The sequence below is a fragment of the Zingiber officinale genome, chromosome 8A (genome assembly GCF_018446385.1).
Source record: "Zingiber officinale cultivar Zhangliang chromosome 8A, Zo_v1.1, whole genome shotgun sequence".
Lineage (NCBI taxonomy): Eukaryota > Viridiplantae > Streptophyta > Magnoliopsida > Zingiberales > Zingiberaceae > Zingiber > Zingiber officinale.
This window is the reverse complement of record NC_056000.1, coordinates 16,210,347-16,234,005: the sequence shown is the minus strand read 5'-3', so window position 1 is coordinate 16,234,005 and position 23,659 is coordinate 16,210,347. Positions and strand designations below refer to the sequence as shown.

General features: G+C 36.6%; 1 protein-coding gene and 1 long non-coding RNA gene across 3 annotated transcripts; both read left to right on the top strand.

Moving 5' to 3' along the window:
- The first annotated feature begins 10,818 nt into the window (after nt 1–10,818).
- Nucleotides 10,819–12,301, top strand: LOC122011548. The gene is made up of 2 exons (XR_006119968.1): nt 10,819–11,609; nt 12,019–12,301. It is a non-coding gene; the product is annotated as an uncharacterized LOC122011548 (long non-coding RNA).
- A 7,046-nt stretch (nt 12,302–19,347) lies between these two features.
- On the top strand, nt 19,348–23,221 carry LOC122011358 (casein kinase 1-like protein 10). 2 transcript variants are annotated; one of them, XM_042567740.1, is made up of 14 exons: nt 19,348–19,688; nt 19,792–19,869; nt 19,992–20,032; nt 20,220–20,289; nt 20,382–20,530; nt 20,619–20,711; nt 21,371–21,441; nt 21,807–21,868; nt 21,964–22,027; nt 22,121–22,205; nt 22,301–22,427; nt 22,522–22,592; nt 22,678–22,749; nt 22,823–23,221. In XM_042567740.1, the coding sequence occupies exons 2-14, from the start codon at nt 19,794–19,796 to the stop codon at nt 23,075–23,077; spliced, it is 1,236 nt and encodes a 411-aa protein (XP_042423674.1). In that variant the 5' UTR covers nt 19,348–19,688; nt 19,792–19,793; the 3' UTR covers nt 23,078–23,221. The 2 variants fall into 2 exon arrangements, with proteins under 2 accessions (XP_042423674.1, XP_042423673.1); XM_042567739.1 differs by having other exon boundaries at nt 19,348–19,869.
- Nucleotides 23,222–23,659: the final 438 nt, after the last annotated feature.

Sequence of the window (23,659 nt, the reverse complement as noted above, 5' to 3'; positions counted from 1 at the left end):
GAATGGTGGAGGGCTACGACTCCTTGCTCGAGTGGAACAGGTGTGGATGTTTCACCCCGCTCAAAGAAAGGGCGCGAATCGGCTCGGGTCGAGGTTTGCAGGGCAGATGTGGTGGAGCAGGGGGAGGCATGTAATACCCACTAAGCTTGTAAGATAAATATATGAATGTGAGATTTTTCCTTAGAAAAATAATAGGAAGTGAGTTGAAGCAAAAAGAAATAAAAATGAAATAAAAAGAAGAGGAGGTCAAGGATTGAACCATGAACCTCTTATATTATATTTCATAGAATTAATTAGTAGAAACCAATTGGGATAGAGAGAAGATGTTGATAACAAAGGAGGGAAACTCATAATAAAGGTAAGAGTAAAGATCTAAGAAGAGAAAACAAGAAAAAAGCAAGAGAAAGGCAACTTGCCTTCCTTCATTCTCTCCCTCTTTCTTTCTTCATTTTGCCGAAAATTTAAAGAAGGGATTAAAGGGATTCATTCCCCTTATTTCATCATGAATGGTGAGAATAAATTAAGAAATAAAATAAATAAAAAAAATAGAAAATGGGTTAAGGGAGAAGGAAAGCAAAAAATCAATTTTGCTACCTCTTCCCCCTTAACATAAAAAGGAGCAAGAAAAGAGAAGGTTATTTTTCTCTCATTTTCTCATCCTCCCTCTCCCTCACCGAGAACACCAACTCCCTCTCCTCCACCTTCGGCCCCAAAGCCAAGGTTTTCTCCTAGAAAGCCTAAGATACAAGGAGGACTAAACAAGGGAATCAAAGGGAAAGGAACTAGAGGAAGAGGCTACTTCTTTCATCACCATACCTTAGATCCACAAGCGAAAAGGATGTAAGCTTCCCCTCACCTGTGGTACAAGGCTTTTTTTTATGTGATTTTCGGATTTTATAAGGATTAGAAAACCTAGGAAAGAATTTAAGAAAATTCGGCTAAAGAAAGGGTTTTCAAATCTAGGAAGGTTTAAACAAGTCTTTATTTCATGATATGTTTTCTATGCTATGTAAGAAGGATTTTCTTCATGTTTTTATACCTAATTGATGCTTGATCAGAGGAGTGCCTAACCCTAGAATTTCGGCCAAAAATATTTTAAGGAGGTTAGGGAAAACATTGTGTAACCAAACTAGTACAAGATTCCCTCCATGAACTACTAAGGGTCTTTTATTGGTTTTCTTGCTTGAAAGTTACTTGGAACCAAAAGAAATCCATTTATATGTTTCGGCCAAGAAAAGGGCTTAGGGTTAGGAAGACCTTTAAATTTAAGTAACCATGTTTGTATGATAGAATATAGAGTTTTCTTAAAGAATTGCATGTTGAACATTGCTAGAAATTCATGAACTCTTATTTTAGATTTTCGGCCATGATAAGATGGATAGTTTAGAAAAGCTTAAACAAAATTCTAATATGCTCAAGACCTCTGTGATATTATGATATGAAAGTTGTTTAATATTCTTATGTTTAAATTGAGTATAGAAAAATTAGTTACATGATATATGACATGTAAGATCATAAAGGTCCTAGCTTGTTTATGAACCAACTTTGTATATGATGTTCTTAGTAATTTTTGCCATGAAACTTACTTAGGTTTTCCATGCTTTAGGCTACTTAAAACCTAGTTTAAAGATTGGTAGGTTTCGGCCATGAGAAAAAATAAAAGAAAAAGGGAAAGAAACCTAGGAAGCCTAAGACACAATTCACATGTATGTTTATTATGTTTGTCTTTATACATGCTATGAAACTTGTATAATTTCTTATGCTTTTGGGCTATTTGAAGCAAGTTTATATACTGTTGAGTTTCGGCCAAGTAGGGTTTAAAAGACCTAGAGGCCTTAGAAATGAAACCAAATGTGTTAAAAGTGCTTCTTATGAAAATAGGATAATGTGTTGATTGTGTCACATGCTTGGATAATTTTTCCATGACCTAAATGGACCATTGTATGTTTCGGCCATGAAGGAATAGATGCCCTAGAAACCCTAGAATAAGAATTAAATATGCTTATGTCACTTTACATGGAATATGATAAGTAGAAAGACAAAGTTCCCATGCTATATGTTGTTTAATGACGTAATTGAGGCTAGGGTAAGTTTCGGCCATACATGTTGTATAATGTCTTGTTATAAATTTATACATGAAGTTAGTTCAAGTTCACATGCTTGTATGTTTGTTTTTAGCCCTAATGAACACTTGTTAAAAGTTTGACTATGACATATGTTAAGGGCTTGAAAGACTTAGGAACTAGCTCAATATGCTTACTATGTTACTTGAAAAAAATGCTATAAATATGGTTTAAGGTTTCCATGCTTTCATGACATTTGGGACCTTGTTTATATACTGATAGGGTTCGGCCATATGAGTTTAAGGACTTGGAGAACTTAGAAACCAAGTAAATCATACTTATAATGCTTCCTATGAAATTCATATAATGATAATTTAGGTTTCACATGCTTGGGGGTGGTTTTTACCTAAATTGAGACCTAAGGGGGTTCGGCCATGATAGGAACCCAAGGGTTTAGGAAGCTTAGAACCCAAGTTAACTATGTTACCATGTTTCTTATGATAGTATAATCACATGATACACCCTTATGCTTAACCATGTATGCTTGTGATTTATACCTTTTTATGATATGATATGTGGATAGAGATATGCATGTTTTAATGATATGTTATGTGCTTAGAAATATGCATGCTTTAATGATATGATATGTGCTTGGAATATGCTTGTTTTTATGATATTGTATGTGGATAGAAATATGCATGCTTTCTTAAGACATGATGTATGTCTAAGTGATGCATACTTTTTATGATATGATGTATGCCTAAGTGATGCATACTTTCTCAAGACATGATGTATGCCTAAGTGATGCATACTTTTTATGATATGATGTATGCCTAAGTGATGCATACTTTCTCAAGATATGATGTATGCCTAAGTGATGCATACTTTTTATGATATGATGTATGCCTAAGTGATGCATACTTTTATGACATAATGTATGCCTAAGTGATGCATACTTTTATGCTATGCTATGTGACTAAATGATGCATTTTTATACATGCTACTTTACTTTGTAAGGCTTGTACCAAGGGTAGACTCCTAATCAGTCTATAGGCCTTGCTTTGTGATCTAGGCTAATAAGGGATGGGCTCCTTAGTACGCCCCTAAGCCTTGCTTTGTGATCTAGGCTAATAAGGGATGGGCTCCTTAGTACGCCCTTAGGCCTTACTTTGTGATCTAGGCTGATAAGGGATGGACTCTTTAAGTATGCCCCTAGGCCATGCTTTGTGATCTTGACCTAGTTCCTAGTATGATTCAAGACTTGCTACCTTGGATATACTTAGGACGCGCGCATTTATGTTATGTATGTATGGTACAAGCCGGGGCCCTGAATATGTTGATATTATGTTCAAGTATATATGTAAGAAGAAATGATTTTAAAGATCATGAGACATACACATGTTTTTCGGATACATGTTTTCAAAATCATATTGCATATACTTTATGATCATGTTGTGATAATGCTATGATTTATGATATGCCATGATTAGATATGACTATGATATGTTTCATGCTATGCTTTAAGAGATGAGATGCCATGAGTAGATATGATTATGCTATATTTCATGCTATGCTTTAAGAGATGATATGCCATGACTAATTATGATTTTGTTATGTTGCATGATATGCTTAAAGAGTATGATATGTTATGTCATGACTAGTTGAGATCATGTTATGTTGATATATTCTTTGATTATGTAATGATTTTTGGTTTTAGTGAGTTGGAAAGGAACTTACTGAGTCATGAGTGCTCATAGCTTACTTTCCTTGTACCACAGATAAAGGAAAAAGCTGGATGAACTAAAGGAGCAGCAGGAGAGGCAAAGAGATGTGTGTGACGGTGGCTAGGCAACCAAATAAGAACCTGCTTTAAGAACTTTTAGGAATTATACTTTGGTTTCATAAATTGTAGTACTACATGGTTGACTTGATGTTATGTTTCTATTTAACTTGTTATCATGTTATGGAAACCATATTAGTGTAGTTCGGTTTTTATTAAACCAAGAAAAATGATTTTTAAGTCTTCCGCTGTAATATGTACGTTGAGTATCGTAGCCCCGTCCCTTAGGGTTAGCAGGGAGGGCGGGCGTTACAAGGCCTCCCCGCGGCGCCTCTTGAGGTGTGCCGGAGGTGGCCGACTCCGAAGCCACCGCAATCGGCAGCATCGAGGGTCGTTCGAGAGGGAGGTTGTCTGAAGCAGCCGTGGCTCCGCTAGCCGCTGTCTAACTACCTCCTACCTCGCTGGCTGGTGCAGGAGTCTCGCCCGCCTCGCCAAGCGGGTCTTCAGAAGGGGTGACCGACTGCAAGCCACGACTCTCCAACTCGCCCACGGTCGCTGCATTGATCTCCGCGTCCGCGAGCCTGCACCCAGGCGTGCCCTCAACATGCTACGGGCTGCAAAAAAGGAGGAAAATTAGTTATATTCAAAGATGAGGAGAAGAAAGAGCATACCTACGATGGACGGCAGGTGTATTTGGATCAGGCTCAGGCCGAACACATATAAGACACCCTCCAATAGCAGCTTGTGGATATGATACTTCTGACCGACTAAACTGGACGCTGCTTGGAGATAGTCCAATCGACTTTTTTATCTCTCGAGCGACGAAGCTGCCATCACTTCCATCTGCCACCCGGTCAGGAAGTCGGGCCGCCTAGGAAAACAAACAAAGAAATAATGCTTCCTCCAATACTTTTTGGAGGACGACATTTTGTCAAAGAAGACCAAGCCCATTCAAGCTTGGAACAAGAAGGTCCCCGACTCAGACAATTTAGGGTAGTAGAAGTAATGAAAGAGCCGAGGAGTCAAGGGAAGGTCGTCCAGGTAGAAGAGAATTACCACCCCGCATAGCAATCTAAAGGAGTTCGACACTAATTGGTATAGGGAAATATGAAAATATTTACAGATGATGAGAAAAAAAGGATGAACGGCAAATCGAAGGCCTACACTGAACTGACCCTTAAAGAAAGTCAAAAAGCTAGCTGGTGGCTCGTATGACCGACCGTAAGTGAAGGAACAAACTCTTGATAAGAAGTGGGAAATTGGTATGTGGATTTCAGCATTTCTTGTCGTCCCCGTCAAACCTTAATTCGGTGGAAGTATATTAGAGTCTAGGGACAGGCACTGGAGGCTGCGAGGAACTAACCATCGAAAGCGAGAAAATCGGGAAGAAATAATGAACGAATTCGACGAAGGAAAAGAAGGATCTTACTGAGAATGGTCGCCGGAGAAGAAGACGACAAGAAATGTCGCAGACGCCACTCGAAAACAAAAAATGCAGGGAATAAAGATGACGGCAAAGCGAAGTAATGTTTATAAACCTCACGACCGATCACCTTGAGTCGTCCAATCAAGGGTTGCGAAAAACTAGAAGAAGATCCGACTGTAGAATTTGAAAAGGCACCTGTCACATCACCAGCGGTTATCCGCCTATCACATCGAGCGTGCGGTGGTAGAAAGTGGAACACGTGTCCGAAGGTTATAGCACGACATTAATGAGGCTTAATTAAAAGACATGAGCAGCATGTTCGACCATAATGATCAGAGATTTACACGGTCTTCTAGAAATTGAGATGACGCCAACACTTGTCGTTGGGCACCCAGCCAAGAAAGTCTAGAAAAATGGAAAAATTCGCTAAGTATTAGCGTCAACCATCTTGATCGACATAGATATTCGATTATGATATAGTCGAACGGTCGATCCAACACCAAACTTATGACGTATCATCTAAGCGGCAGCTACACATCCCCAACAAAGGAATGACCGGTCGGCCCTCTGACCAGCTACCAGGCCATGGATAGTGTCCGATCAGAGGAAGTCACCTGATATGCTACTTGTCCAGTCAGTCGAACTTGCCGCCTCCTTCGACTAGACTTGAGGGGAAGGCTTGTGATGTAGTGATAAAGGGGTCCACCAAGTGCGGGCCAAAGGAGGAAGATATCAGCTGACGTGGAAGTCAAAGTCAAGGGGGTCAACGCTAGAGGACCAACAGGGCCCACTAAAAGGTAGCCGGGCGGAGCCCTATATTAAGGGCCGATCGGGCATGAGTCGCTCGACTGGCAATAGGATGAGCCAAGCGAAGGCTCGTGTAGATGATTGGATCGCTATTCCGGCCGAGCAGGAACATACTAATTAGACTCGTCGTCATAGGGAAGAGCAGCCGAGCGGAGGAAATCTCGACCGAGCAGAGGAATACTCGACCGAGCAAAGGAGTACTCGACCGAGTGGTTATCCCACTCGGCTAATCCGTGGAAACGTTGACGTGTATTTGGATATACTTTTGGGAGATGGCGCCACTGACATGTGGCGTAGGCTATAAGCGAATCATATGACGGACAAATCGGAGAACGCGTCCATGACCAATTGGAGAACGTGTCCGTGACAACTTGTCCATGACCAATTGGAGAACGTGCATGTCCGTGACCACATGTCCGTGACAACTTGTCCATGCTTTGAAAAATTTACCATCTCAATTTAGTGTCTCTAGTTATTTTCACAAGATAAGACATAACATTTGAGACAAAAAAATAACTGTCTTAAATATTTTTGAGACAATTGAACAATTGTCTCATCACTGTCTTAAATAGCATTTGAGACAGTACAACTGTCTCAATATTTTTTTGAGACGCTTATATTAGGGACGACTACATTACCGTCTCATCACCGTCTCAAAAACATTTTGAGACATCAAATTTACAATTTAAGACATATTTTGTTGTGTCTCAAAAAGTGTTTTTTCTAGTAGTGACTTGTCCATGACCAATTGGAGAACGTGTCCGTGACCACATGTCCATGACCAATTGGAGAACGTGTCCGTGACCACATGTCCATGACCAATTGGAGAACGTATCCATGACCAATAGGAGAACGTGTCATGCCTTGAAAAATGTGTACATCATCCACCAGGGCATTATATGAAGGGGGATCCATACATCGGCGCAAGTACGTATTTTCTCTACTATTTTCACTTGCGCTACTACTGTTACATCTTCTTCTTCTTACCGGCGACTTATTTGAGTGTCAGAGGGTCAATAACGGGACTCGTTTCCCGTCTACGTTTCTTATGAATACATATTGGTTCACGGTCTACTTATGGTCAATATAGTAATATCTCCAGCTTTCCGTCTCCTTGATTTTCATTTTTCAGACGGGATAAGACATGATTATATCATTCGAAACTCTTTAAGCCGATTTCATAAAGTGGTCTTTAAAAGAAAATTTGCCAGTAGACTGATATACACTACAGTAATGGATTGGTATAAATAAGAGGGGTAAAATAGATATAGCATACATGATTTAGATATTTAGAAAGTTCAACTACGTTGTTGTAAAAAAAATTATTATTTTTTCTAACACTGGGTATTCAATTTAAATATTTGCTTCAAAATATGGATATTAAATACAATTAAATATATTGTATTAATTAACGACATGATCTTAGGAGTAAGCACGCCACCTTATGGAATAAAATAAGATTGCAATTAACTCCAGATCTCTTCAGATCTAAGGTTTATTATGCATTCATAAAAAAATATGAATGCATAATTTTTTTATGAATGCAAGCTGTTTCCTCTTGTTTGTGTTCTGATTACTTAATTTCAAATTATGCATCAGACTTAATAAGATTGCTCTTCTTCTCTCTCATAGTAATTAATAAATTGGTCCATCGAAATGATATCATGTCTCCTTGGATCTTATATACAAACTTGCATCACTACAACTACACATTCTCTCTTCGGTCAATTTCAATGGCCATATCTGTCAGTCAAAAATGAATATAAAGTATTCCATTTAATACATGTCATCTTTATTAATGTATATCAATTAAAACATGAATATAAAGTATTTCATTAGCATGATACTTCTCTAATATGTTCCAATGTTACATCATTAAGGTATCTTTAATGAGTAAACCTCAATATGAGATTTTTTTTTTATAATTTTTAATGTCACATCAATAATATAAAATTTTACTATTTTCTACCCAATTAAAAAACTTCCATACAATTTTTTTTACCGTCTCTATACTACAAATCATATATTTTTATTTATTATTATTTATTTAGTATCTCTATATAATTTTCATTCAATATTTTAATTAATTATGATATTTAATTTAATTTATTTATAATTTTTAATTAATATATTAATTAACTCATGATTTTAAATTAATTTCACATCTTATAATTAGCAACACTGCGAGCAGAGAATTAGCAACACTACTTTTCTCAGACGCTTTCGGTTAAGATCAATCTTATAATTAGCAAGACTGTGAGTAGAGAATTAGCAACACTACTTTTCTCAATTTTAGATTAAGATCAAGTATGATATTAAATTAATTTATTTTTTATAAAGAGGAATATGTTACAGTAGTTATTGCTAGAGATTCTCGAGTATTATTGCATGGGTATGGTGCATTCTTACCCGTGACCTTTTAGTTAAAATTATGGATGACCTTTTGACTAAGAGTATTCTTTTATTAATTTAATATCTGATATAAAAAATTAAATTATTTTTTTTATAAATAAGAGTCTGTTACCAGTCTTGCCAACTAAAAAAGCAATGAAAGAATAGGGGGCCATACTTAAAAATTTAAATTATTTTCTATAAGTCAAATTTTCTTTCCTCATAACTCTCCTGGCATTACACCACCTGGTACAAGGGACTTAAACTCACACAACAGATGTTCACGATGTTATAATTAAATACTTCATAAAATTAACTAAAATAATTCATAGATAAAATAATTCATTTTAAAATTATTTTGAAAATGCAAAACATGCAATGTTAAAAAAAAATAGATTTGATTTTTAACAACGGCTCTTCTTGAACTAAAAATCTTAAGCCTCACTTTTATAATAATGATTAAAACTTTTTTATTTAATTTTCTAAATTTTATAAACCTGTTAAAAATATGGCATTGGAGATGTGTACGTTAGAGCATCTTCAATGTAGATTTTATCTAAGGTTTGTACCTTTTATGATTGTGTATTGTGCAGATGAGATTTTGATTTTTAGTTCAGGTGCATGCATTTGATTTTTCAAATTTATTTATTTATTGAGCCAATAATTAATAATAAGATAATGTTATATGTTTGACCTTTCAAAATAATTAAAAAATAAATTATTTTATGAAACATTTAACTATAATGTTTTATTTTATAAATTGTTAGTAATAATTAAAATTGTATTTTTTTAAAAAAAATAAATATATTTGAAATAAGTTTAAAAAATATATAATTGGCTATAATTAAATTAAAATTCATAAATTAATTGCATTTTAAATAAAAATTATAAATTTAATCAAATTAAAATCATAAATTAATTTATTTATTAATTATAATTTATAAATAAATTAAATTAAAGATCATAATTAATTAAAATATTAAATAAAATTTATATAGAGATATTCAATAAAAAATAATAAATAAATATATGCAATTTCTAATGTAGAATCTATAAAAAAAAGTTGTATGGATTTTTTTTTATTGGGGAGAGACTAGTAAATTTTTATACGGATTATATAATATATTAAGAACTATAAACAAAATTTAAAAAAAAAAAACTGATTGAGGTTTAATTATAATTAGGCAAATAGGTGTACTGTTGCAACAGTACTTCCTAGATAATGTCTCTGCTTTTCATGCAAAGAGACATTAAATGTCTCAGTCTTTTTGGAGTGGTAGCCATCAAGTTAAATAAGTAGACCTTTTGACTCCGACTAATCCTTATTCAGAGTACATTATATTATACTGCCCATTACTTGGATTTGGATAGTCAATATAATGGAGTGAAGAAAAAAAAAAAAACCCCCGACAACTTGCCTTTATGTTAGAACACCTAATTTACAGCTTGCAAAGAGACAGTAATGATTTACGTATATACCAGATATTTATTCGCCATGAATGAGGCACATGTTAGTAATTAAATTGCAGCAGTTGGACTTCAATATACAACAACTCTTTGAACGGAGCTTAAATGAAGGAGATTTGCATGGAGTTTTGACCTCTTCAATTCCTTCGACGGTTCTTCCAACAAGTCTTGTACACTGCTCTCGCTCCGGGCCGAATCTATAACATCACAAGTTTGATTTCCATGGGCTGGGCCTCGTGAACAAACTGAGCAGAGAAGACATCTGAGTGAAATAGAAAATATTCATTCTAACAGAGTTCGATGTATCTTCTAGGCTTAATTTTGACTTGCATTATAATTTTTCATTATCAAACAAAAAAAAATACACGTGCGAAGCACTGATCTGGCACCATGTATAGTAATTAATTAATGGTGGTTAGTAACAGTAATATATAGTAGCAATAATTAATGGTGGTCCATTAGATAGAGATAGAGATAATAATAATAATAGTGTGGCTGTTGTTGGTTTGTGACACATGGGGGACACTGCAGCCTGCTGCCTCTGCAGCTCAAGTCATTTTCCAATTCATCGCAGCGATTTAATTTGCCTGGAATACTATTTTAATTAAATGTGTCAGCTGTTTGCATCCTATAGCATTTGAATTGTTTCTGTACCTAGTCATAAGTCATGGGTAGCCTCTTAAACCCTAACAGTGTAATACAAACAAAACCCTACCTGTCGAATTAATTCCATCTTCTTCTAAGAAATGAATTAAGGAAAGGATTAATTAGGATTCTTTTATATATATATATATCCCGTTGGGCAGCTCTATAGATGTTATATACAACGGTTTGGTAAGTTTGGTATATTATCATTTTAATCTTTTAGTTATTTAGTCATGTTTTAAAATATAGATGGCTCTAAAGCTCTATTTAGTTACATGCGTTAGGTTAACTGATCTTTTTCTTTTGTTTTTAGTTTTTTATTTTGGTCACATGGATGATGAATTTTAATAGATTCAAAGAGCACTAAGAGCGTTTTTATAATCAGGTTTCAAATTCTTTTGATGCTAAATTTTTTAAAAATACACACATATATATAGAGTGCTATGTTTTGTTTATGCGCTTGTTCTTTTGTGTGCCTGTGAGTTGTGTGTTGGTGGCCTTGGCGGCAGAAAAGGAGGGTTGATTGAGCAGATTGGTGTATTGGATACGTAAAACCCGGGAGAGGAGGATACGTTGCTTTCCATCACAAACCAACTTGTTGAATTCGCATTGCCTTGGGATACAGTTGTCTAGCCCCAACAAGGACCTGCAGGTAATTCCGCTCAGCTATGAGCGTGGTGCACAAGCACTTGGCCCTCAAGAACTGTCTCCTTCATTGCCCATTTGGGGAGTTGAGTGGCAGTAAAACCCTGCACTGCACAACAACACAAACACAGAGAGGAGTTGGTGTAGATGAGTAAAAGAGCACAGCAAGAAATAAATACACCACTGCCCACAGTCTGGATTATCTTTCTTCTAGCTTCCTTTTTTTTCCCTCTGCTTCACCAAATAGCAATACCATCCTACTCTTCTTTTCTCCTTCGCCTTCTTCACCGCTCACACACCACAGAAAAAGAGAAGATGGAAGCTGTAGTTGCAGATGAAGAAGAAGAAGAAGAAGAGGAAGATACAGAGCAACTGACAGCTTGAGGTGCCTTAAATTTGTGTGTGCGTGTGTGTGTGTGTGCGCAATGTATGATATTGGCTTAATAGGCTCAATCACTCTTCTTCTTCTCTTCTCATTGTTTTGGTTTTGATTTCCAGTGTTGAATTTCTGTGGAAGATCTTGTAGCTAGTTTAATTTATCTCCTGCTAATCTCCTACATTAACATTGGTGTGACAAGGGGAGACGTAGATAACATGGAAATGGGACAAGGAGTCAACTTGCTTGTTCCCTCTGTTCTATTTATCGCCTCCCTTTTGAAAGTTGTGGAATGTTGGTGCTCAACTTTTGTCCCTTGCTCTCGTTTCTTGCATCTTGCCTTATTTTTATTTATTTATTTGCTGCTTTTTGACCATCTCATTTTCATTCTTTGTTTGGCCAATATTTCTGTCTGCAGTTTTCAGTCTCAACCTGTAGAGTTAAATCGCAATAAATGGTCAAGAGGTGTGGAATGTGTAAACCCTAAGAGAGTCTTCTTAGTTGCAGGTAGAAGACAAAGCTCTTCTTTGCTGCCTGGAAATTAAGAGTAAAAAACTATACAAATCTTTTGTATGATCATTTGTTCAATCATACTGCTGCATTTGGAGGTGTAATAATTTGAGCAAGTGTTTTCCCCCCTTGCTTCATGATCAACGACTATTAAAATAGAGATAAAAACGACTATTTTCTCAGATGCAAAATCTGCAGTCGTGTTTCATCTCTTTGTTGACTGCGAATAATTCAAGTTTTGTTTTTTTTCCTGTTGATGCAAGTGGAATGGCTGCAAAGATTTAAAACTGAATAATTATTTTGAAAAATGATTTAAGAGAAAGAAAGTGGAGGGAAACCAAAGAGATGAAACTTTGTTTCTCATTTATATATAGCATCTAATCAATCAGCCAAGCCCCTCCATTACTTGGTGCCCCAAGCGGGTTCTCAGCATTCTCTTACGCATGGCATCCAGTGTTCGCAACAGGAACCACAACCTCAGGATTTAGCTTCGACAAACACGTCGAAGTAGCCATTATACTTTTTAAGGACATAGTCTAAGTCCTTGCAGGCCCAGAGCAGAGCATACTTCTTTCCCTCACTATACGAAAAAGGTCTGGTTTGGGGCTTTGGAGTTGATTTAATTGAAGAAAGGCTTGACATCATGTTTGTATGGAGCTGCCTGTGCTTCTACTGCGCTCAATCGATAAACTAAGTCGGTAAATGTTGTGAAGAACTTGGATTCCTCTTTGCCAAGTTCAGACGCTGCATGTTAAAACTGTGTCTGGTTCAACTCATCATACTTGTGATCGGGTTCAATCTGAACTTTAAAGTTAGTTGGTAAAGGAAGACGATCTTTTTATGCTAAGTGCAATGTTTTTCTTGATCTTGGCAAATAGGCTACGAGAGAAACAGATATTTGTATTATTTTGAATTATTCTAGTTACAAGATATATATAGATGTCTTTTAATATGAAGATTTGCAAAAGTTTATTGAAAATAAAAATAGAAAAAAAGAAAGGTTTGGTCTATCCTAATGTATATATGAAGATTAAATAGGAAAATTAATGTATTTTCCTTAGGTGAATTACTTTGGATGAAATCAACGTGGCTCTTTTGTATCATTCTCAATCAAATCTTCGTTTTCTTTTTAAAAGTGAAAAAGGGAAGAAAAGAAGAGAAGATTTGATCTACTCTTATGCATGGAGATATATAGAACAGGAATATTGATCTTCCTTCCAATGAATTACTTGATCAATCTAATTTACCTACTCTTACGTGCTCATCTCATTACCGGCATTGGTTCTGATGCAGGTGTTTGTGGAAAATGGTATGTAGGTGCATCGACCGCATTCTGCAGCAACTTCGACATTGATGGCTAGGTGAGAGTTTTCTCTGATTTTCTCGTCATACATTCTGTTCTTCTGTCTTCAGAAAGTCTTAATAGATCAGATATTGAACTGCCGGTGCAGTGCCTAATAATCTAAGAAAAAGAAAAAAAAAACAAAAAGTTGGATCGGTCACTTCAACGGCCCTGTAGTTAGCTCCACTTATATGAAGAGAAGTAAATTAAGGTACATAGACGGGAAGAGAACGATGGGATAAATTTCAAGTTGTGAGTTTCTGCGAGATTCGATCTCTGATTGTTATATTAGAAATATCATGCGTCTACCGTCTAAGCTAAGTCATGCGAGCAAATAATCTAAGAAATATCATGTAGAATTGAATTTTTTTTTCCTCTGCCAGATTCATTCATTAGTGATGGCAGCCAATTTCTTTTCTTCAAAGAATTTTATGGTTGAACATACACTTAATCAAATTTCATTCAACTTTTCTCTTTAGTATAACTTAAAGGAGAGGCACCCAATGATAGCCGAATTTATCCCGAGAAAAAATTCGGCGAGAAATATAACAGATTCTCTCAAGCAATATAGTTGAGTTCCTCCTTTTTGGGTTGAATAAATATTATCGAGCGATATCATCAAAACTCCATAGGGTAATATTACTAAGTTCTACAAAGTAATAATGATAGGATTTTAATTGGCAATATTATGAAAGTTCTGCTGAGCAATATCATTAAAGTTATGTAAGACAATATTAATAAATTCTACAGAGTAATAATGACAGAGTTTTAACCAACCAATATCATCAAAGCTTGGTAGGACAATGTTATTTAATTCCATAAAACAATGTCAAAACCCCGTTGAGTAGTAACACTCAACCTCACAGAGCGACGACATAAAGGTCCGTCGAACAATATCATCAAAGCTATGTACAACAATGTTACTTAATTTCATAAAACAATATCAAAGCGCCGCCGAGTAATAATGCTCAGTCTAAGAGCGACAACATAAAGGTTTGCCAAGCAATAATGTTAAATGTCCACACAATTATAACATCAAAGCTCCATTGAACAATAATGCTTAGTTTTACAAAATGACATCAAAGTTTCGACCATGCCTCGTGTAAGCGGTACTATCTCCCAAAAGGATGTCGAGAGATACTACAATAGTTCCGTTGCTTGGCCGAGCGGGATAGTCGCTCGACCGGGACTCCGCTCTGTCCATGGCTAGGTCCTGCTGCTTGGCCAAGCGGGATAGTCGCTCGACCGGTACTCATCCGCTCTGTCAACCTCCATGGTTCTTCTATGCGGTGACCGTGTAATAACATATCTTCTCCTGTTTAGACCAGCTATGCAGTCTCCCTCGGTGTCCTGCTGCTCCGTATTGAGCGTCGGCTGTCTTGCGTATCATCTTGAGCCGGAATGGGGGTCTGTTCGGACCCGTCTCCTGTCGGTCGGGGCTTGACCGCCCGATCAACCATTGCAATTGTCCTCCATTCGGCCCTTTGATATCCGAACATTGACCATCTTGACTTTGACCTTCATCCTGACAGTTGATCCCGTGTCAGTTAGGCCTCCCTCCATCGTTGCATCATATGTAAATGATACAAACACATTTGTTACACTCATTTATGTGGCAAATGACGATTTGCTCTCCTCTAACACCCCCATCAATCCGTCCCTAGGTCAACACAGAGGATGTAAATCATGGATGACTATTAGCCATTAATGCAGATGGTAAGATATGGAAAGAGACATACTCCGACACGCTGAATTTTGACCCATTGTTACACTCATTTATGAAAAATATCTTCACATAAATTTATCCCTCAATGATTAGTGTAGAAGGAGAAAGGCAAATCTTATAATATAGAATAAAAGATGGGAGCTGATGATTGCGATAATATAAATGATGGAGATCCAAGATCAAGTTTCTCGATAAATGATCCTGAGAATGTCAATAGATAACTCGTCAGTGAATGAGCATCAAGGTTATTTGAATTGTCGATCACTTGACCACATGATTTGTAGAGCACTCTGGTGAAGTCTAGAAAGAAAGCATCAAGGAGAACAGGTTAGAATGATGGTTAGGAAATTCCTAAGCGTAACCACTCATACAATCAAGTAAGTCTCATATGAAGGAGAAAGATAAAGAAAATGAGTTGAGGTTAGGGTTTTGTGTCTATGTGTGAGAGTACCTGTACTTATCGAAACAAGCTGCCTTTTATAAGGTTGTGATCGATTCTCATATTTTCCACGTGTCCCCGAATTGTTGCCTTCATTACCCATGTTTTCCGAAATTAATGACTATTGTTACCAATTTACTTCAGGATAAATGGTTACCCTTTCTCACCTTCTTCAGGAATAATAGCTATATTGTTCACGTTTTCAACCAGTGACAACTTATCATCTTGATTATCAGTGGTTGGCGTCATTCTAATTTAGCCAGGATGTGTCTGAATCGACACTGGGATTTATTACTATGGAGTTGGGAGTCGAGGGTTTCGACATGGAGTCAAGAGTCTTAGCTCAAAGCCGGGAGTCTTGGCATGAAGTCTGTAGTCTTGCCGTAGAGTTGGAAATCGAAGTCACTCGCTATTGACTTTGACTATCACTTTAACGAGATTATTGACTTTTTTAACCGTATGACATCACCTGGCACCTCCCTATTACTTTCCATATCAATAATAAATAATAATAATAATAATAATAATAATAGAAAATTATGACTTTTATTTCCTCTATAGCAAAAATTATTTCTCTAGAATGTTAATAAAATAACTTTCACCTAGAAAAATTTATTTACGATGCCAAATAAAAAATTAAAATATTTTTAGAAGAAAAATAATCACGAAATAAGCGGACCTAACATGATAACAAACGAATTTAACCTTAAGCTTCCTCAAGTTATTTTCTAAAATAAAAGGGACAATATATATCTATTTTTTTATTTTTAATGATGCCAAAATAAATTTCGTATTTGTTTAATTATTTTGCATGTGCAGGCGACGCGGTGGTTACTCTGCAGCAGGTGTCGGTAGACGGTACATTCAACGGCTCTGGCGGACACGTTCCCTCGTTGAGTGCGCGTCGACTACTTGACAACTCACATGCAGTCACGGACAGCTTCTTAATATATATATATATAACAATTAATTCATATATATATATATATATATATATATATTTATTTATTTATTTATTTATAAAACAATTAATTCATATTCGACACTTTCCCTTCCTCTTCGATCACATTATATATATTCACAAAATAGATCGCCAACATGACCAACTGGAAGAAGAGTAGATCGTGGGCGAGAGAAGCGACTATAGATCGATGGACGTCGCGGCGGCAGAGCACTCGCTCCTGCTGCAGCGGCTCGTCTTCGACGGGTGCATCGGCGCTTTCGACGGCGAGATCTGCCGCCGCCCGTACCACCGCAACTGTGGCTGCGCGCTGCACCGCTCCTCCTCCGGCGGCACCTGCCGCCGTGGCGGAAGCCTCAAGGTCATCAGCTTCCGAACGCGAGTCGCCTCAGCAGGTTCGATCTCAGCCGACGGAGGGAAGGGGAAGGGGGAGGGGAAGTGGAGGGCGATGGCTGCTGCGGAGCACGTGGCAAAGCAACGCGCGGCGTCGTCGTTAACGGATCAATGCGTTAAACCAATAGATCAATGGTGACTTTGGAAGTTCTGTCGCCGGTCCTTTTTTTTATGTATATCTAATTTGTTTTAGTTTATTTATGAGCGTCATTTTACCTTTTTCGGATTTAATATGCTGCGAATTCTCACATATATAACTTGAGCCTCTTTTGACTTGGCAGAACGAGAGGAGACGATAGACAGGTAGATGGGAGGGAAGGGGGAAATTTTTTTCAGAATTTTTGTATTTATTGTTCAATTTCTATTTGTAAATAAAAGTAATTTAAAATTGGATAAAAGAAACTTTTATTAATAAACGACGACCTTTTTAGTCATTTTGTTTAATTTTTAATAAAATTTTAAGTTTGTTGATCTACGGGATAATTTTTATAATATGAATTTAATGAGCAAAAGGATAAAAGACGATTTCTATGGTATCCTTTAATCAATTAAAAAATATAGATCCGCTACATTAACGTATTATAGGTAGAATAAATTTTAGGTTGTTAATTTTTAAAAATTGATTCATAATTATTACGCCAAAAATATCTACCTATAAATTTTAGGTAGTTAATTTTTAAAAATCGATTCATAATTATTACGTCAAAAATATCTACCTATAAATTTTAGGTCGTTAATTTTTAAAAATCGATTCATAATTATTACGTCAAAAATATATGTACTACGCTCTGAAGGCTTTTTTAATTAATTAAAAAATGTAGATCCGTTACATTAACGCTCTTCTAGTATCAAACCCACGGATATAGAGAGAGTTATATGCAGGTGTACAAGTGTGTATGGTGTGGTAAACCCCCATAGGTAAGATAAATTTTAAGTTGTCAATTTTTAAGTCATGCGTGGATCATCTGTGTTACGCCCTAAGGGTCTCCTTTAATTAATTAAAAAATGTAGACTCGTTATATTAACACTCTTCTAGTGTCGGTCCTATGGATATAGAGAGAGGTATATATAGGTACACAGGCGTCAGACGTATAGTAGGGTAAACCCCAGGTCGTTAGTTCTTGAGAATCAACTCTTAGTTATTACGGCAGAAATGTTATGTGTCCACCGTCTGTGCTACGCCCGTAGGCTCCTTTAATCAATTAAAAAAATATAAATCTACTACATTAATCTCTCCTAGTGTCGGTCCCACGGATATAGAGAGAGGTACATGTAGATATATAAGCGTCAGACACATGGTAAAATAAATCTCATATTATTAATTTCTGAGAATTAACTCTTGATTATTACGTCAGATGTCATGTGTCCATAGTTGGTACTGTATCATGGGTATCTTTAATCAATTAAATATAGATATGTGATATTAACGATATCTTAAGTACCGGCCTCTAATTTTAATCAATTAAAACTTCCATTTAGTGTTGCTCACTTTAAAAGAAAATGAAGAAAAATATAAATGAAAAGAATGCGTTGGCGTGTGTCAACTGGTATGGACTTCAAAACCTGCAGCTTCTGCCGCTGCCCTCCTCTGTTTTGATCGAACTCTGAAATAAAACCTTGTTTTTTTTCAACTTAAACACCAATTAAAAAAAGGGTCAAAACAAAATAGACATGAAACTGACTCTTCCGAAATTCCAACAAACAAAACGTAAACTTTACTTCCCAGCTTGATATATATATATTCATTCCATTCTCATTTCTCTGTGCAGAAACTGAGAAGCTAAAAGAGATGGCAAGCAAAGTTGCAGAGGCATCCTGGCTTCTCTGCCTCCTTGAGGGTTGCATCTCCGCCTTCGACTCCGAGATCAAGAGACGGCCTTATCATCGCAACTGCAGCTGCGCCTTGCACAAGACTCAACGCAGTTCGAGGGGCCATGCCCGTCCGTGCGCTGCCGCTAAGGTTTCGTATCCTTTGGGCTCTAACGCCTTCAAACCACTCCGTCTCGCCTACTCTGCTCCTCCTGCTGCAGCACGCTGCTCTCTTCCTGAATCCTGAAAACAGTGGCTCCTCTTTGTAGTATTGCAGCATTCTATTTGTAAATCGGCTTATTTGTTTTTGTAAATCAGAATCTAATTTTATTACAGTGGCTAAAAAGCAAACTGTTGCAGAAACTGTAAAGGTAAAAATATAATATTCTAAATTATAGGGGAAAATATAAAATTAAGTGAACTGTGAATTAAGTTAGTTTTTAAAACAAAAATAAATAAATAAAAGAAAGAACGGCTCCGAATAATCCGTTTTACCAAATTTGCTATTTTTTTTGGGAAAATCATGATTGCTGATAATAAAAACGCTGTTGACTTTGTCCAGCGGTTATGTATATATATATATTATTATCATCGCTGGAGATTTTGGAAGTTGGCGTACCTTTTGCCGCCGTCGGCGATCGTTATTCCAGGGAACCGGCTTGGCTTGGATCGATCGAGTTTGATAGATTTCGTCTTCTAGGGGTTCTTTCTGGCGCCGACGTTTCTTGTTCGATCAGAGTTTGTTGGCGGGCAGAAGCATTCAATTGAATTGGCCTTCTGCGTGAACTTTCGGTTCCTCCAACGAAGCGTGTGGGGTCTGGTTATAGAATTCAAGGATTTCCGGTGGTAGATTTTCTTGATCGGTTGCGCCGGCGGCCTTCTTCTGATTTTCTAGGCGGAAGAGAGTTGTAGGGCGCTTGGAAATAGTAGTTTGTTTTTTGTTTGATTATTTGAGAGATCTTGAGATTTGTTCTCAATTGATTTTTGTGGGTGTGTTTGGATTGGATTAAGTCATGGAGCGGATTATCGGTGGGAAATTTAAGCTTGGGGAGAAGATTGGAAGTGGTTCTTTTGGCGAGCTCTACGTCGGTATGCCATTTTTATGCTCGCCTTTGTGGATCATTCTTGAAGTTGTGTATTTTGAATCATATTGATTTCGACTCCATCTTTGTTTACATTTCCCCTGTTTTATCCTCTTTGATTTGGTTCAGGTGTTAACATAGAAAATGGAGAAAAGGTGGCACTTAAACTGGTACGTCCTGTTACTATTTCCAAAGTCCAACATTACACATGTTTAAGGAATGCTCCGTTCGTCCATTTTTGTCATACCATCATACATATACATATATTTATATAGTGCTTTAGAGATTGAGGTTAGAATGTGTGTTTGTTTACCGGCATTCACTTTTCTAGTTAACATGTATAATATTGGTTCCCAGGAACCACTGAAGTCTAGTAATCCTCTGCTCCACTACGAAGCGAAAGTGTATGCTCTTCTCCAAGGAGAAAGTAAGTTGTTGAACCTTAAGTAGTATTTTTTTTTTTTTTTTTTTATGTTTGCTTGGTCACAATGGTGATTTTGGTTTTGTGATTCATTAAAGGTGGAGTTCCCAAACTGAAATGGTTTGGTGTGTATGGAGAATATAACATCATGGCCATTGATCTTCTTGGTCCTAGCCTTGAAGATCTATTCAACTTATGTGACCGGAGATTCTCATTGAAAACCGTACTATTGCTTGCTGATCAGTTGGTACGTGGATCATTTCCCCCTAGATTTTAGCTCTGGCACAAGAGACTTCTGAAGCATTGCCATAATATTTTCATTTTTGCTTTGAAAGATAACTCGGGTTGAGCATATGCACTCAAAGGGTTTTCTTCATCGTGATATAAAGCCTGACAACTTTCTTATGGGTCTTGGTCGAGCAACTCAGGTGCGTCTATAACTTGATCTGCATATTGATTACACAAATGTTTTTGCTAAAGATAGTTGCAACTGAGAACATCTGGAGTTCTAACTCAGCTCAATATATTGGACAAAGATACAATGATCACAATATTGCTTTATATGCTAGCAGCTAGTTCCAGGTTACTCTTGTTAGCAAGAACTACGAAACAAACTACCTTTAGCGACAATTCAGAAGTTTACTTTGAGGAAGCATCTCACCAAGTTTCTAATTGTTGTACTTGACTATCTAGTATTTTTCTTGACCTATGTAACCATCAGATTCCCTTTCTTTCTGAATACAAGAGCTTTAACGACATCATCCTAAAGGATTCTCATGTAATACCTTGAATTTTAGTTTTGATATTATTTGTATTTGAAATTATATTGAAATGATTAAATTTGCATACCCACACCTGTCAAATACAATGATATCTCAAATTTTAACGCTATTGCTATGCATTTTCTCTGGCGTGAGCCATTCAGTACTTTGTTCGCGACATGGTTTAAGTTTTAATAGCTTTCTTCAGTATGCATAAGGGAAATGCTAGTCTGGAATTGCCACAACTGCTAAGCATGGCATTCTGTTTAACAGCAAGGGTTTTCACCTTTCCAAGTTTCTTAATTGCTTTTCTTGTTTACTCTCAGGTTTATATTATTGACTATGGTCTTGCAAAGAAATATAGGGATCACCAAACCAGAAAGCACATTCCATATAGGTAATAAAAGCTCGATTTTGATATGTTAATTTTGAAACTTGCTTTCAGTGGATCACACCTTTTGACATTGTTGCTGCATAGAGTAGTAATAATAGGATTAATTTGCAGTGTCTTGGATGAATTTACCTTTCAACTTTCAGTTTATTAATTCAATCTTGATTATTCATGATGACACTAGCAACTTCAACTTCTAAAAAATTTTACGAACTGTGGTAGGTTTATGACTGTAAATTGGTCCTTTCCACCAAGTGTTTTGATATCTTTATATCTTTCTGATATTAGTTCTGTAGGTCCGTTGTGCTGCACAAAATTTCTGATTTTTTTTTTTTTTGCCTTTTGGTTTTATAACGTGTTTCCACTTACAGGGAGAATAAGAGCCTAACTGGAACAGCACGATATGCAAGCATTAATATACATCTAGGAATTGGTAAGTTTTTTTTTTTTTTACCTTGAATATTGTCAAGGCTATTATCAGTTTTGCAATTTTTCTTGAGTTTTTTATGCTAAAATATGTACCTGCAGAACCTAGCCGAAGAGATGATTTAGAATCCCTTGGCTATGTGCTTATGTACTTTTTGAGAGGAAGGTTAGCTTCATTTCTTCTTGATGCCCATTTCATCATATTTGTTTCAGTCAGATAATTAAGACACATTTCTGGTTAATTTACTTTTTTCTTCAGCCTCCCTTGGCAAGGGCTCCAAGCAACCACTAAAAAGCAGAAGTATGATAAAATTAGGCAAAAGAAAATATTGACCCCCATAGAGGTAATTGAAAATCTTCTTCCCATGTAGTGCTTGATTAATTAAGAACTTGATTGAGCAACATTATTATTCTTTACTTTAAATTTACTTATAACTAGGGACTTTGCGAGTCATGTCCACCAGAATTTGCACTTTATTTCCGTCACTGTCGATCCCTTGGATTCGAGGGAAAGCCGAATTATTCATACTTGAGGAGGCTATTCAGCGACCTGTATGTTCGACAAGGTGTATAAAATTTTACTTTTATGCTATAATATTTCAATGCCCCTTGCATTCTCAGGCTTACCAAATTTCTCTCTTGGCGTTCTATCGCATGCAGGATATCAGTTTGATTTTATTTTTGACTGGAATATGAAGCATTCCCAGATTAATGTTAATCCTCGACAACAGGTATTGTATGCTTCTCGAGATTGCTGTTTTAAACTTTTGTGATGTCTGTTCATTGCCGACGTGCAATAATCTTTTGTTTCATCAGCCGGGTGATAAGACGGGCAGAGCCACCAATCACAAATTTCCCGATAATGCATTCTCACTGTTAAAACAAACCGTAAGTTCCATTCTTGCCAGAACTTCTATCTCGATAAGCAGTTCAATCAGACCGAATAATATTCAAATTTCAGGTTGATTCCGAGAAAATCTGCCCGACGTCGCACAACGAGAGTGCTTCGAAGAAAGTCGCTGTGCCAAGCAGCAGGAACCATGTAGTTTCCACCGGCAGCCAACCATCCAGTAGTCAGCAGAGAGTTCAGCAGCAGTCTGTCATAGCCTCCGGCTCTTCCCGCGCCTTCAGGCCCGCCGTAACGAGAGGAACTTGCAACGAGCCCTTTCTCCGTAAATTTGATTTTCTCTCTCTTGAAAACAAGATGCACAAGTAGACAAAACCATTGCAAAAGTTAGTGGATTGTGAATTTATAAGATCGATCACATTTATTTCAAACATTAGAATCCAGTGCCAGATAATCAGGAGGGGAAATTAGCGTTTATTATACTTCCTCTTGTTGTGGATAATGATGTTCTGAATGTCAAGTTAATGTATATTGATCTTGTCTGTGATTTATGGAGATAATGCATTGGGTATAATGGATCAAATACGCCTAAAAATCAAGGAGAGTCCTTGGTGAAAGTTCTCCGACATTCAAGTCAGTCTTAATCTCAACGAATGGATGAAGAACAATCAGAACGTATGTGTGAGAGTAGAGTTATATATAGATATCAGTGAGTGTACTTTTGTCACAGAAATGACTCCTCTTTTATATACCACCTTACATAAAAAAATATGTTAGAGTTTGTTAAACAAATTCATCATAATTGTCTAAGGAATCTTTATCTTACCCACATATATACTCCTTTTGTCGTTTACAACTTTTGTTATTGTCGAAGTTGTCGAAGGAATATGCTATTATTATTGGTCTGCTAATGGGAAACACGATGGTCCCTAGAGAAGTTTTCAGAAGAAT